General features: G+C 35.5%; 1 protein-coding gene across 6 annotated transcripts in view; it reads left to right on the top strand.

The window, feature by feature from the left end:
• Positions 1 to 15,041, top strand: part of ECHDC1 (ethylmalonyl-CoA decarboxylase 1) — a 61,118-nt gene that overhangs the window by 21,879 nt on the left and 24,198 nt on the right. For 5 of the 6 annotated variants that reach the window (XM_025422968.3, XM_049115359.1, XM_025422967.3 and 2 more), the window contains 3 exons: positions 4,311 to 4,453; positions 12,132 to 12,184; positions 14,449 to 14,529. In XM_025422968.3, the coding sequence (XP_025278753.1) occupies positions 4,311 to 4,453; positions 12,132 to 12,184; positions 14,449 to 14,529 (277 nt within the window). The remainder of the gene's footprint in view (positions 1 to 4,310; positions 4,454 to 12,131; positions 12,185 to 14,448; positions 14,530 to 15,041) is intronic. The other variant, XM_025422966.3, reaches the window with a different exon arrangement.

Below are 15,041 nucleotides of genomic sequence, written 5' to 3'. Positions count from 1 at the left end.
TACTATGACGTCATGCAAGAGCTAATGAGTAACACTGCTGAGTATCTAGCACTCCTACATATTTCAGGGTGATTTTAGCAATTTCTGTTTGTCAGTGATGTAACTCACTGGTGGTTGATGATACTATGTAAGAGCAAATGATTAACATTTGCTGACTACCCAGTAAGGATGACTTTGGCGATGTTTGAACGCTCAGAGTGTCCATTATGCACTTCATGGGGATAAATTATGTTTTATAATACTTGAAATACTGTGCTAAAAAATGTCTCAATAAATTTTCATACCCATATACATAATTTGGTAGACTGTAAACTTTGTAAATTATTAGTGGTGGATCTTTAAAACACAAGATGACTTTTCTTTCCTCTCAGCATAGTTCAGAGATGTCTCTATTAGTGTTATCCAATAGAAGTATAATGCAAACGCAAATGTGAGCCACATATGTAAATACAAATTTCTAGTAGCCATGTTTTTAAAAAGTAAAATAAAAAAATAAAAAGTAGAAGGAAACAGGTGGAATTAATTTTAACATACTTTATTTAATCCAGTATATTCAAAAATATTTCAACATGTGACTCATATGAAAACTTATTTATAATGTGTTTTCCTTTTATCATACCAAGTCTTTGAAATCTGGTATTTTACACTTAATTGCACAGCTCAGTTTGGACTAGGCACGTTTCTGGTGCTCAAAAGCTAGATGAGGATGGTGGCTACTTTACTGGACAGTACATCTCCATACCTTTAATTGGTTCAGAGAATAATAGCAAATTATTTAATCATTTTTTAAAGATTTTATTTATTCATGAGTGACACAGAGAGAAGAGAAGCAGAGAGGGAGAAGCAGGCTCCCTGCGGGGAGCCCAATGTGGGACTTGATCCTGGGACTACAGGATCATGACCCATGCCAAAGGCAGATCCTTAACCACTGAGTCACTCAGACATCCCAAAAACAAATTTTAATATTAGTTTAGGATAAGTAACATTAGAAAAGTAAGACTGTTCTAGAGAATTAGACTAGATTAATTGTTTTAAATTACTATTGAATAGCTACAAAGAATTTATATTAGTAAAGATTATTATTCAAATGGAAACCAATATTCATTTCATGGCTAATATTTAAAGTGAATATGAGCAGAGGTGCTTTGATTTGGTCTAGGAGAAGATAAGTGAGCCACATCGCACAACCCCAATACCCTGGTTTGAAAATTACCCAGCCTAGGCACTCCTTTAAGGTTCCTTTCAAATCTATTTTTTCTTTTTTTTTTTTTTTTAAGATTTTATTTATTTATTCATGAGAGACACAGAGAGAGAGAGATAGAGACACAGACAGAGAGAGAAGCAGGCTCCCTGTGGGTGCCCAGACCCCGGGATCACAGGGGATCACGCCCTGGGCTGAAAGCAGGCTCTCAACCGCTAAGCCACCCAGGGATCCCCTTCCTTCCAACTCTTAACCCTTAATTTACAAAGTCAAAAAGATGAGTCAAGATTAACTTCTAGTATAGATGTATCATACTCAAAACCAGCATTACTTTTTTTTAGAAGCTTAAATCTTAGGGATGACTGAAAGTCCATATTTACTTATATAGATTTATTCTTACTCTAATAAGTGGGTTTTTTTTTTTTTCGTAAAAAGCTATTAGACTATAAGTCTTTTGAGAACAAGAACTATATTTCTGAAACATCTAGGACATCTTTGGATAGGGCTACAATCTTAATTAGGTCATAATTCGCAATTAGAAAGGATAGCTGCATTAGATACTTATGAATCAATAATATTTAACAATTAGCATCATTGTGAAACCACTTCATTATTGGCTACTTCAGAAAACAGCAAAGAGAATTAATAGTTCTTGACATCATGGGGTTTATATTCCAGAGTAGTGTCCCTAATTTAATGGGGACTATATTATAGGTTTTGGAACCTTGTAATACAGAATCTTTGCCAGTTTTTTTTTTTTTTTTTTTTTAGCTCCTCTTTTTTTTTTTTTATTTTCTTTTTTTTTTTTTTATTGGTGTTCAATTTACTAACATACAGAATAACACCCAGTACCCGTCACCCATTCACTCCCACCCCCCGCCCTCCTCCCCTTCTACCACCCCTAGTTCGTTTCCCAGAGTTAGCAGTCTTTACGTTCTGTCTCCCTTTCTGATATTTCCCACACATTTCTTCTCCCTTCCCTTATTTTCCCTTTCACTATTATTTATATTCCCCAAATGAATGAGAACATATAATGTTTGTCCTTCTCCGACTGACTTACTTCACTCAGCATAATACCCTCCAGTTCCATCCACGTTGAAGCAAATGGTGGGTATTTGTCATTTCTAATGGCTGAGTAATATTCCATTGTATACATAAACCACATCTTCTTTATCCATTCATCTTTCGTTGGACACCGAGGCTCCTTCCACAGTTTGGCTGTCGTGGCCATTGCTGCTAGAAACATCGGGGTGCAGGTGTCCCGGCGTTTCATTGCATTTGTATCTTTGGGGTAAATCCCCAACAGTGCAATTGCTGGGTCGTAGGGCAGGTCTATTTTTAACTGTTTGAGGAACCTCCACACAGTTTTCCAGAGTGGCTGCACCAGTTCACAGTCCCACCAACAGTGTAAGAGGGTTCCCTTTTCTCCGCATCCTCTCCAACATTTGTTGTTTCCTGCCTTGTTAATTTTCCCCATTCTCACTGGTGTGAGGTGGTATCTCATTGTAGTTTTGATTTGTATTTCCCTGATGGCAAGTGATGCAGAGCATTTTCTCATATGCATGTTGGCCATGTCTATGTCTTCCTCTGTGAGATTTCTCTTCATGTCTTTTGCCCATTTCATGATTGGATTGTTTGTTTCTTTGGTGTTGAGTTTAATAAGTTTTTTTTTTTTTTTTTATAAATTTTTTTTTTTTAATTTTTATTTATTTATGATAGTCACAGAGAGAGAGAGAGAGGCAGAGACATAGGCAGAGGGAGAAGCAGGCTCCATGCACCGGGAGCCCGACGTGGGATTCGATCCTGGGTCTCCAGAATCGCGCCCTGGGCCAAAGGCAGGCGCCAAACCGCTGCGCCACCCAGGGATCCCCAATAAGTTCTTTATAGATCTTGGAAACTAGCCCTTTATCTGATATGTCATTTGCAAATATATTCTCCCATTCTGTAGGTTGTCTTTGAGTTTTGTTGACTGTATCCTTTGCTGTGCAAAAGCTTCTTATCTTGATGAAGTCCCAATAGTTCATTTTTGCTTTTGTTTCTTTTGCCTTCGTGGATGTATCTTGCAAGAAGTTACTATGGCCGAGTTCAAAAAGGGTGTTGCCTGTGTTCTTCTCTAGGATTTTGATGGAATCTTGTCTCACATTTAGATCTTTCATCCATTTTGAGTTTATCTTTGTGTATGGTGAAAGAGAGTGGTCTTTATATTGGCTTGTAAATCATTTTCTTAAGCAGAGGCAAGAGTAAGCTTAATCATTAATAGCATTATGAACTTTATGCAACTGTGTGATCACTGCAGATAAGAATTATAGTCCCTGCTGTTCCCATTTTAAATTTGTCCATTATAAAGAGGCTCCAAAGAATTTTGGAATAATACTAAGGTAAAAATTTAATTTATAAATCATAGAATTGATGGTTGGTAGTTATCTTATTGGCAACCTTTTATAGTATGCCTTGGGTTAGAGCATAGTTTGTCAACTGTGGAACAAGATGATAAGTACTATCCCTTTCCTAAACTAACATCCTGTTATAATAGTTTTCATGTGAATAGCATAGGAATCTTACCTTTGTTTTGTGTACCATATACCCGATAGATTATGAGATCTCTGTCTTCTGGGGCAATACTGTATTTGAGTTAGGAATACTGGCATAATTTTTGTTAGGAGCTTGTTGATTTTATAATCCTTGTTGAGCTTGTTGACTGTAACAGTGTGAACTACTATGAAGTCAGATCTATATTTGACTTTTACCTTAAGAAATATATATATTTTTTTACCACCATGTGTTTTATTCATTCTAATTTTCCTATTTCTAGGAAGTGTATCATATATTCTCATTTTCTATCTAACCATGTATTTGTGTGATTTATTAATTAAGACAGAGAGAAAAGGAGAGAGATTACTAACGTATTATAAACTTCTAAAGCAGGGACTGTCAAATACACCTCTTTTGTATATATCCCATGATACCAACACAAAAGACATTTGATAAATATTCAGTTAATATTGTAAAACGTAGGATCTAAGAGTCCTATGTGACAGTTGATGGTTTCTAAATTATTTCTCTTTTTCTAGTATCAAATTGCTTTGATTCCCCCTCTTCTCTCTGGCAGGTGTTATGATGCTACAACTCCTGGAAAAAGTGATTGAATTGGAAAATTGGACAGAGGGGAAAGGTCTCATTGTTCGTGGGGCAAAAAATACCTTCTCCTCAGGATCCGATCTGAATGCTGTGAAAGCACTAGCGACTCCAGAGGCAAGTATATGAAATATGCACTAGATACCACATATTTATCAGATATCTATGGCTAAGATATTTATATTTTACATATAGTTATTATGATAGTTGCTCTTTAAGACAAGAGATTTCCAAAGATCAGAGGTTTTGGTTTTCTTCTTAAATTCAAGTCGTAAGTAGTGTGACATAGTGGGAATGGGGGAGAAGGGAAGGAAGGAAAGCCCATTAAAACCAGCAAGAGTTTTAAGTCTTTTTTTTTTTTTTTTTTTTTTTAATTAAAGAGTTTTAGGTCTTTTAAGTGGAAGACTCTTTTTTTTTTTTTTTTTTTTTTTTTTTAAGTGGCAGACTCTTAACATCTCATGACGAGGAATTTTATATGAGGTACATATATAAAGTACCCAGCAAAGCCTTGGCACATGGTAGGCTTCAACAGATGATAAAAATTAAAACATTCATGTCTGAATTACCCTGATAGAAGAGGTATCCTAATCATCTTCCACTATTAGTCATCTTCCATTATCCTCCAGGGAACCTGGGCTATATCCTCCAAGGAACCTAGGCCGCCAAGGAAGCCTACCTAGGCTAGGCTTCCACCTGTATCCCCTAGGCAAAAAAAAAAAAAAAAAAAAAAAAAAGAAGGAAGGGAAATATATAAGTAGTCCTTGCCATTTAATTATAAGTGTGAGTTGTATGTAGGTAATAATGTTTTAATAGTATTCCACAACTCAAACAGCTCTCTGTAGTATATGATCTATATTTGCATCACATTGTTAGGCAAGAGCTCTCGTTTGATAGACTTAGATTGAATGCTGATTTCAACACCTGGGTAAATGGACAAATCACTTAGTCTTTTTCAGTCTTATTTTCCTAATCTAGAAATGAGAATTCCGTATTTCACATAGCTATTATGAGGATTCAAGATAATGTATATAGTGTGCCTGCTAGGATAGTGCCTGAAAAAGGTAGCTATTATTTTTATATCAAAGATCTCAATATTGATAAATGTTATTATCTTTGAGATGATCTATTATTTGTAGCACCACTAGGCTTAAGTTTGCTGTGTGTTCAAATGATTAGAGCACTAAGCTGTAGATTCAAATATAAGGATTCTTGCCCTGGGTCATCTAATCATTAGCTATATGGCCTGCGATTTATTTGATTATAATTTTTCATCTCTGGAATGATTGAAATCCTAGGCACTTCACTTTGTTCATAAAAGACACTGGATACATAAAATGCAATAATAGATTATTTTGGGTCTGATGTAAGTTGGGTAGGAAAAGATCCCTGAAAAGGTGAAAGATTATTTTCCTTTCTTCTAGTTAAAACGTGTTTCTCTGTCTCTTTAAATCACATGGTCAGGATTTTTTATTTTGCATACATGTAAAAGCTGAAAGTAGAATCATCCTAATTTCTATATGCCTGAGAAAAAAGAACTATGAATATTTATAAAACCAAGATTTAAAATGGCCTCAGCACTGTCCCAATTTTCCCAACATCATTTTTTTTAAGATTTTTATTTATTCATGAGAGACACAGAGAGAGATAGAGGCAGAGACACAGGCAGAGGGAGAAGCAGGCTCCATGCAGGCAGCCCGATGTGGGACTTGATCCCTGGACCCCGGGATCACGCCCTGGGCTGAAGGCAGATGATCCACTGCTGACTGTGTTCTGTAGTTTTTAGAGTACAGATCCTTTACCTCTGGTTAGGTTTATTCCTGGGTAGCTTATAGTTTTTGGTACAGTTGTAAATGGGATTGATTCCTTAATTTCTCTTTCTTCTGTCTCAGTGTATAGATATGCAACTGATTTCTGTGCATTGATTTTGTATCCTGCCGTGTTGCTGAATTCCTGTATGAGTTCTAGGAATCTTGGGGTGGAGTCTTCTGGGTTTTCTACATAAAGTATCATGTCATCTGTGAAGAGTGAGAGTTTGATTTCTTGTCAGTTTGAATCCCTTTATATCTTTTTATTGTCCGATTGCTGAAGCTAGGACTTCTAGTCCTGTGTTGAACTTCAGTGGTGAGAGTGGGTATCCCTGTCATGTTCCTGATCTTAGGGGAAAAGCTCTCAGTTTTTCCCCATTGAGAATGGTTTCACTCATATGTGGAACATGAGAAGCACAGAGAAGATCATAGGGGAAGGGAGGGAAAACTAAAAGGGAAGTCATCAGAGAGGGAGACACAAACCATGAGAGATTCTCAACTCTGGGAAACAAAGTGAGGGTTGCTGGAGGGGAGGTAGGTCAGGAGATGGGGTAGTTAGATGATGGGCATTAAGGAGGGCATGGGCTGTGATGAGCATTGAATGTTATATGCAACTGATGAATTATTGAACTCTACATCTGAAACTAATGGTGTTCTGTATGTTGGCTAATTGAATTTAAATAAAAAAAATATAAAATGGCCTCAGGACTTTTGAGGCTCACACATCTGTATGAGTTGCACCTGCACATATAAATGCATCTGCCCTTCACAGCTGAGACAGTCTGAGAACTCTTAACATTCCGTTGTGAACAGCCTTTCTCTAAGTGAAGCTCTTCTCTATCTAATATACTTACTCTTTGTTGTTGCAGATGTATCACTGGTGTTTATTTATGTGGTAAATTTGCTTTTCTGAGGATGATGAGAAAACTAGAATAGATGATGATTTTAGTAATTGGATACAGTCCCTTCTGATTATAACAAGATACTTGAAAATGATTAATAAATGACTTTTTTAAAAGAGATAATTATGTTGATGTTTTTGCCACTGTATTTTTTCAAAGTTCAAAAATATTTTATTAGTGAAAATTACCAAATTTAAATAGAAGTAGACTAATACAGTGAAACCCTCATGTACTCATAATAGCATTAATAGCCATCAACATTTTATTATATTTATTTATCAGTTTACTTTTTAAAAAATGTAGCTGGTATCTTAAGAAGTTGATTTCATTTTGGTGTTTTTTGTTTAATGAGTAGAAAACGAGCTCCAGCTGTCCCTATTAGGCAGTTAATCCTTGGTTGAAAAGGTTGCGGCAGGGAGATAGATTAGCATAACACACATATTAGCCTGAAAAGTTATGGGACAAAGAAAATAATAAAATATGAAAAAATCTACCGTTAAGTACTAGCCCACTTATAAGAGTTGGATTTGGCACCACCGGGTGTTCTGTAGACTATCAGAAGCCTTTTTTCAGAAGGCAGAAATCAGCCGGATCCAATTATAACCTTTAAGATATGGGGAAATAAACCTACTTATTCTGCAATGAATGGGCATAAGGCCCCGCGGAAAAGTCTGGCATTTTAGAAACCTTTATACTCTTAATCTAGCTTGAAGGCAATAATTTTCCTTGCCTCCCTGACCTTTCTTGGTGCTTTTCTGCCAATCTGTTGTCCATTATTTTTCTCTTGCTTAAATTCCTGCAGTGACCTCAAAGTTCTCATCTGACTTTTTTGCTTTTGTTACTACTTTTGTACAGTTTCATTTTAGCATCATTAATTTAGAGACCAATTATTCTAATTGTCTCTAAACCGTCCCATGTACTCGGAGGAAATTAATAAATCCATACCACAAGAACTTAGGGGAAAAAGAGAGGCTCATTTATGGTTCTAGGAAGATACTTTTACAGGCTGGCATTTTTCTACTCGGGATAAATGTGACTTGTAGTAAATACGACATTAATAGTTGCTTTTGACACTTGGTCTGAGCAGTGTGCTTCCCATAGTTGTTTTACAAGTAAGAGCTCCTGGAGTAGGTTTGGTCCTCAGGGTATCATTTGTCTAGGATATAAGTATCACTGGGTGCAGCAGCTCTTAACACTTTTTTTTTTTTTTGTTACTTTCCAGCTTCTAGCCTTCATTCATCAGAGTAAGTTTAGCTTCTCATTGGTTCTTTTTTCTCAGTTTATACTCTCACAAGCTGACGTTTGTCTCTCATTGGTTTATTTTCTTCCTACAGCCCAGGAAAGGGCCTGAGTATGTTACCATTTTGGGCCCAATGGTTTTGGGGGACATATGTAATCTTTTTTCTCCCTAGGTCATGTTGGCTAGTACAGTGTGATCTCTACTTTATGATACATTTAAAGCGGAAGCATACTCATTATCTGATTGCCAGTGCTGTTACTAATGTTAATAATAGCAGTGCTAGATAACATTTCCTGTTCTCCTACTATGTATCAGGCACTAAGTTTTTTACATGTCAGATTTATTTGGTCATTACTGAATGATTAAATATCCCCTAATGAGATAGCTGCTACTATTCTAGGTGAGGAGACTGAAGCACAGAGAGGTTAGGTATTATGTCCAAAGCCAAAACAGCTAGGAAATAATAGAGCCTAGATTCAACCTAGGCATGTTAGCTCTACAGTCTGTGTTGTTAACCATTGTTCTATACTGCCTTGAAACAATTTTAGTGTGACTTATCTTTTGAATGAGAATTATGGCAGTATACAGTATAATACCTGCTTCACTTTCATTTCTACCAATTCTAGATGCTTCTGTTAGAATTTTAAGTACTCTAGATCTAGTATAATGGAAAATAGGGCTATTAAAATTAATTTATTGATATAATTTAACAGGCTTTATTCCACAGAATTTTGTTTTTAAAGATTTTATTTATTTTAGAGAGAGAGAGCACATGCGCATGAGCAGGGGAGGGGCATAAGGAGAGGAGTGAGAATCTCAAGGAGACTCTGCTGAGCAAGGGGCCTGATGTGGGGCTCTATATCATGACCTGTGAGACCATGATCTGAGTCAAGATCACAGGTTGGCCGCTCAACTGACTGAGCCACCGAGGTGCTACCCGTATTGCATAGATTGTAATGGAATACAAATCAGTCTAGTTTTAAACCTTTTAGCTCTTTGTACTTGTGTTAATTTTCTCATGTGTTTATAATATAGAATGACCTTTGTTATAAAGGCTTCCAGTTAGGAAATTTATATTTAATTTATGTTGGTTTTTACCTTTCATTGACAGCATTTGTTTTAGAATAACATAGTTCTCCATCTAAAATTCATCTGATTTAGTTAACTTCAAAAGCATATGTTATATGTAAAACATTGTATTAACTTCTGAGGAATAAAAGGGCATTTTTGTCAGCCTCAAAAGGATAATTGTGTAGGCCTAGCAAATGCCATCTTCCCTTCTCCTCTATAAAGCCTTCCCAACTACCCTACCCCAATTGAAATGAATCGCTTCTTATTCAGCACTCTTCTCAGTTTGTTCAAGCATTTCCTAAAATACTTCATATGATATAATGTACCTTGATGCATGTTGCATTTATTTCTTATAAGATTTTTGAGGACTAGGAACTGGGACCACATTCCACTTATGTTCTCTAGTCCCTATCTTGTATAGATAATGTGTCAAATAATGGATACAAATGCAATGCGTACAAAACAATCTGTGAGTACTATAGCTAAGTTACAAAAATAAAAATACCACAGGAACACAGGTGAGAAAACTAATCTTGATGGAAAAATTATTTGAACTAGGCATTCCTTGAAATAGGTAGAGACAAGAATAGGCTATTCCAAATAATGGGAATGGTTTGAGCAAAGATAGAGGACCAAGAGTAAAGTATAAAGTGTTAAAGGAATGGCAAATAGTTTGTTATGGCTGAAATTAGGATACTGGGATGAGGAGTATGGTAGTCAATAAAGTTAGTAAAATTATTTTGGAATCAGGTGAGATCAATTCCTCCCAAGGAATTTAGACTTTGTTCTCTTGGCGATATGAAATCACCATTCTGTAGGAAAGTTTATCAGGCATCAGGATACAAGCTATATTACAGAGGAAAAAGAAATTAAATACAGAGAGACTAGTAAGGAAACAAGACTGTCTAATAATCTAAGTATGAGTAACACCAGTCTGAGCTAGTGTAGGAGCAGTGCAAATAGAGAAAGAAGGGATTTATATTATAATATTTCAAAGGACATACTTGGTAACTGATTGTGGGTGAACTATGAATTGGAAGAATCAAAGATAATAACAAAATTCTGAGCCTTATTGATCAGAAGACCTTTTTAAGTCAGAACTCACATTTATGTGATCCCTTTATAGAGTAGTATCCTATTGTTTATGTGATCTTTTATAGATTTTCATTTTTCCAACCATCTTTTAAGTCACATAGAGCAGTAGGTATTTTTTATTCCTCATTCCTTCCTTACGGATGAGCAAACTCCATTCAGTTAAGACTCGCTCTAGTTCATGTTATTATTAAGCGGTAGCACTAGGATTGAAACTCAGCTCTTTCCACTCCCAGTTGGTTTTGCCACGCTGAATTTGAAATCTTGGCAGAATGTTAAATTCCTAGGAGGTTTTGGGAGTCTACATGAAAACAAGAGTTGAAGCAATGGGGATGGATGAGATTTCCAAGGAAGAAATTGTAGACAAAGAAAAGAAAGAGAATCATGGATTGGATTTTGAGGAATGCATGCATTTACATGTATTACATTACCTGTGTAGCTGAATAAGAAGAGACAATGAAGAAAACTTGAAGGGAACAATCAAAGAACAGGAAGAGGATCAAGAGTAGAAAGTATTACTAGAAACCATCAGAGGATTTTAAAATACAGAAACTGGTCAAAGTAAGATACCTGTGTTATGGAGACAGGAAGACAAGGATAAGGAAAAGCCATTTAACAAATAGAAGATTATTAGAAACCTTTGAGGGAAGTCTTTTGAGAGAAGACTGAATAGATTAAACTAAATTGAAGGAAATATGTGACTTGAAAAAGAGGAGGAGGGATCCCTGGGTGGCGCAGCGGTTTGGCGCCTGCCTTTGGCCCAGGGCGCGATCCTGGAGACCCGGGATCGAATCCCACGTCAGGCTCCCGGTGCATGGAGCCTGCTTCTCCCTCCTCCTGTGTCTCTGCCTCTTTCTCTCTCTATGTCTATCATGAATAAATAAATAAATCTTTAAAAAAAAAAAAAAAAAAAAAAAAAAAAAAAGAAAAAGAGGAGGCAGTGAGTTTAGACTACAGTTGACGCCTGGACGATGCGATGCAGGCGTGCATCGACCCCTGTGCAGTTGAAAATCTTTATATAACTTTTAACTCCCCAGTTACTTAACTTCTAATAGTTTACTGTTGAGTGGAAGCCTTACTGATAACAGTTGATTAACACATATTTTGTATGTTATATGTATTATATACTGTATTCTTACAATAAAGAAAACTATAGAAAAAATGTTTTTAAGAAAACCATAAGGAAGAGAATACACATTCACAGTCCTGTGCTCTAAGAAATCCACATGTAAGTGGACCCATGCCATTCAAACCTGTGTTGTTCAAGGGTCAACTGTACTTTTAAGAAATTTGTTTTTTTTTTTTTTTTTTTTTTTTTATGTTTAGATTTTTAAGGGGATGAGAATTTGGGCTAATAGATGGGTGCATCTTATGCCTCTTTCTCCCAAAGTACCCTGAGTAGAACTTCACACTTTTTTGGGGTGTGTGATTGGACTCTTAGGCCTAAGTCTTTGCTAATATCTCATGTAGAGCTAAGCTCAAAGAGCTCTAAGAGGCCAGCAAAATCAAATACTGCATCATTTGCCTTTCTGACAGCATTAAAGAGTTTTAAGTGAAAAACCTTTAAAAAAGATTGGGTATATTTTTGGCTTCATTGCTTTCTAAATCCTGAAAAAAATAAAAAAAATTTTTTTATATATTTACATTATACCTTTGTGTTTATTTATGCTTATTCTTCTTTAAAGGATGGAATGGCCTTATGTATGTTCATGCAAAACACCTTAACAAGACTTATGAGGTAATGTACCTTTCTTTTTAAAATATTATTTCTTAAAAAACAAAAACAGGGGATCCCTGGGTGGCGCAGCGGTTTAGCGCCTGCCTTTGGCCCGGGGCGCGATCCTGGAGGCCCGGGATCGAATCCCACATCGGGCTCCCGGTGCATGGAGCCTGCTTCTCCCTCTGCCTATGTCTCTGCCTCTCTCTCTCTGTGTGTGACTATCATAAATAAATTAAAAAAAAAAAAAAAAACAAACAAAAAACAAAAACAGTTCTTTAATGTTCTGTGTTTTGGACCAATTAAAAAATACCTGATTTTCAAATTACATTTATTTTAATGATGAAGTATTAATCTGTGCTATCAAGGACAGTCGTTTAATTAAATGTTAGTGAAGAATGCACAGGTATACAAAATAAGACAAGGGATAATAAGAATTTTAAGATATAGCACACATTTCATAAAGAGCTTATAGTAATAGCTTTATTTAGGTATAGACATGAAAAAATTATATAGTGCTTTTATTTTTTTTTATTTTTTATTTTTTTTAATTTTTATTTTTATTTATGATAGTTACAGAGAGAGAGAGAGGCAGAGACACAGGCAGAGGGAGAAGCAGGCTCCATGCACCGGGAGCCCAATGTGGGATTCGATCCCGGGTCTCCAGGATCGCGCCCCTGGGCCAAAGGCAGGCGCCAAACCGCTGCGCCACCCAGGGATCCCTATATAGTGCTTTTAGATCAGAGTAAAGACACTGGTCAAGAGATGGCACATAAAGTTTATCTCATACTCAAAATTAGTAGAGTGCAGAGTGAAGTGATCTGTATCTAAGGAGAGAGAAAAAGAACTATGGATTGGTGAAGGCCTGTACAAATTTAAGTTTCTGAGGAAAATGGATTCAATTTGCATCTAGATGATGGAGAAAAGGAAGAAAATTCTTCTTGGCCTGTCACTGTGCATTTCTGGTTACAAACTTTGACATGTTTTGGCTAATTAGCTTTCTACTTCAGTATTCCAAATTAAAATAATTTAAAAATTATAAAAACTAAGGATTCATATTATTTAGCATACCTACTAGTTGACATCACATTTTTTTGTTGCTCTTCATATGTGAGAGCCTAGAAAGAATAATGAAATCAAAGCATTATTCTAAAATACTTTTTTGCATTGTTCCTCTTCACCTTTCTTTCCCTGTTACACTTGACATTTTCTTAGATAAATCATAAAAGATTTAAAAAATCCTTTTAGTTTGGAAACAGAATGTATTAATAAATTTTCTATTACTTTAGTCAGTTTGTTTTTGTTTTTGTTTTTAAGATTTTATTTATTCATGAGAGACACAGAGAGAGAGGCAGAGACACAGGCAGAGGGAGAAGCAGGCTCCATGCAGGGAGCCCGATGTGGGACTTGATCCCGGGACTCCTGGATCTTGCCCTGAGCCAAAAGCAGACGCTCAACCATTGAGTCACCCAGGTGTCCCTAGACATGCAGTTTTGCATTTGGTTAGAACCTACAACCTACAAAATATTCCATACTTTCAAAGTATTTTGGATTTAAGTTGTAATACATACTCCTCCAAAGTGGGTCTTTGCAAGGACAGGAAAGGTGAAGAAATTTATTTTTACCACAGGCCCATTCATTTATATAGAATTAGTTTACCAATCATTTCAATAGATAATAAAAAAGACTTTTGATAGGAATCTTTATAATGACACAGTTTTGGAACTTAGTCTTCTCTACCACATTTCATCCCTTTGGATATAGCTTTAATTTTGCCATCTAACTTGACATCAATAAAAATAGAGTAGGTAAGATCACATTGAATTATTCCTGATTTCCAGTTGCTGAAAAGTTATAGGAGGTGTATACTATGTTAAAAACATTTATTTATTTGGAAGAAAGTTACAATATATAGTTTAAAAATATAGTAACATAAAAATATATGTAAGACATATATATCAAATATAGTATTTATAATATATACTTGGTATATTTTATATTTATTACTTACATATAAAAATATAGTTCATAGTTTAAAACTAGATTCAGGGAGGTAGTTTGATAAACTGACATAGCATTTAGTATTAATCATTATATCTTAAGAATTATACTATTTTATTCCTCATGATGTGCACACTCAGGGTTCCACCCTCCTTGGAGGTGTGTTTGTCATTATAAACATAGTTCAATAATTTTGTTTCTACTGCATCTCAAGTTTTTTTAAAGTAATATTTGTAAATTAAAATTGAAATGAAAAGTAGTTCCATTTTTTCTTCATTAAACAGACTCCCTTTAATAAGTGTTGCACTGATTCAAGGTCGGGCATTAGGTGGAGGAGCAGAGGTTACTACAGCATGTGATTTCAGGTAAGATGAAAATTGCTTTACTCCCTCCACAAATAAAATCAAGAAACTCAAACTTATTTTTTGTGCAAATATAAATGTTATTTATATTCTTAAACAGGATGATCAGTTCATGAGCATTTTCATTTTCTTCTTGTCAGTTTATTAAAGTAGATAATTTTATTCAATCTAGTATAGTTCTATCATTACTTTGTTACTGTGCATTTTTAAAAAGTTAGTAAGGGAAAATGATTTTGAACAAGTTAAACCCAAGTTAGCAAAATTCCTGGAGAAGGAAGTCAAGGAAATATATGAAACTTTAAGATTCAAAAGAACTATACAGAGAAGAAAAAAAAAAAAGAGAGAATGAAGAAAGAGGCACTGCTGTAATTGTCCTCCTACCAATAAATGTAGGTTCTCTGAGGTCCATTTTTTATCTTTACTGTGATTGGTAGTACTACTGTGGAGCTTTTGGGCGGATTAGGGGAGAAAAATTAGAGAAAATTAGAAATAGAGAGCATGAGTGAGGAGAGTAG

The sequence above is a fragment of the Canis lupus genome, chromosome 1, assembly GCF_003254725.2.
Source record: "Canis lupus dingo isolate Sandy chromosome 1, ASM325472v2, whole genome shotgun sequence".
In the NCBI taxonomy this organism is placed as follows: domain Eukaryota; kingdom Metazoa; phylum Chordata; class Mammalia; order Carnivora; family Canidae; genus Canis; species Canis lupus.
Note: the sequence above shows the minus strand (reverse complement) of the source record. Positions and strands in the feature narration are given on the sequence as shown.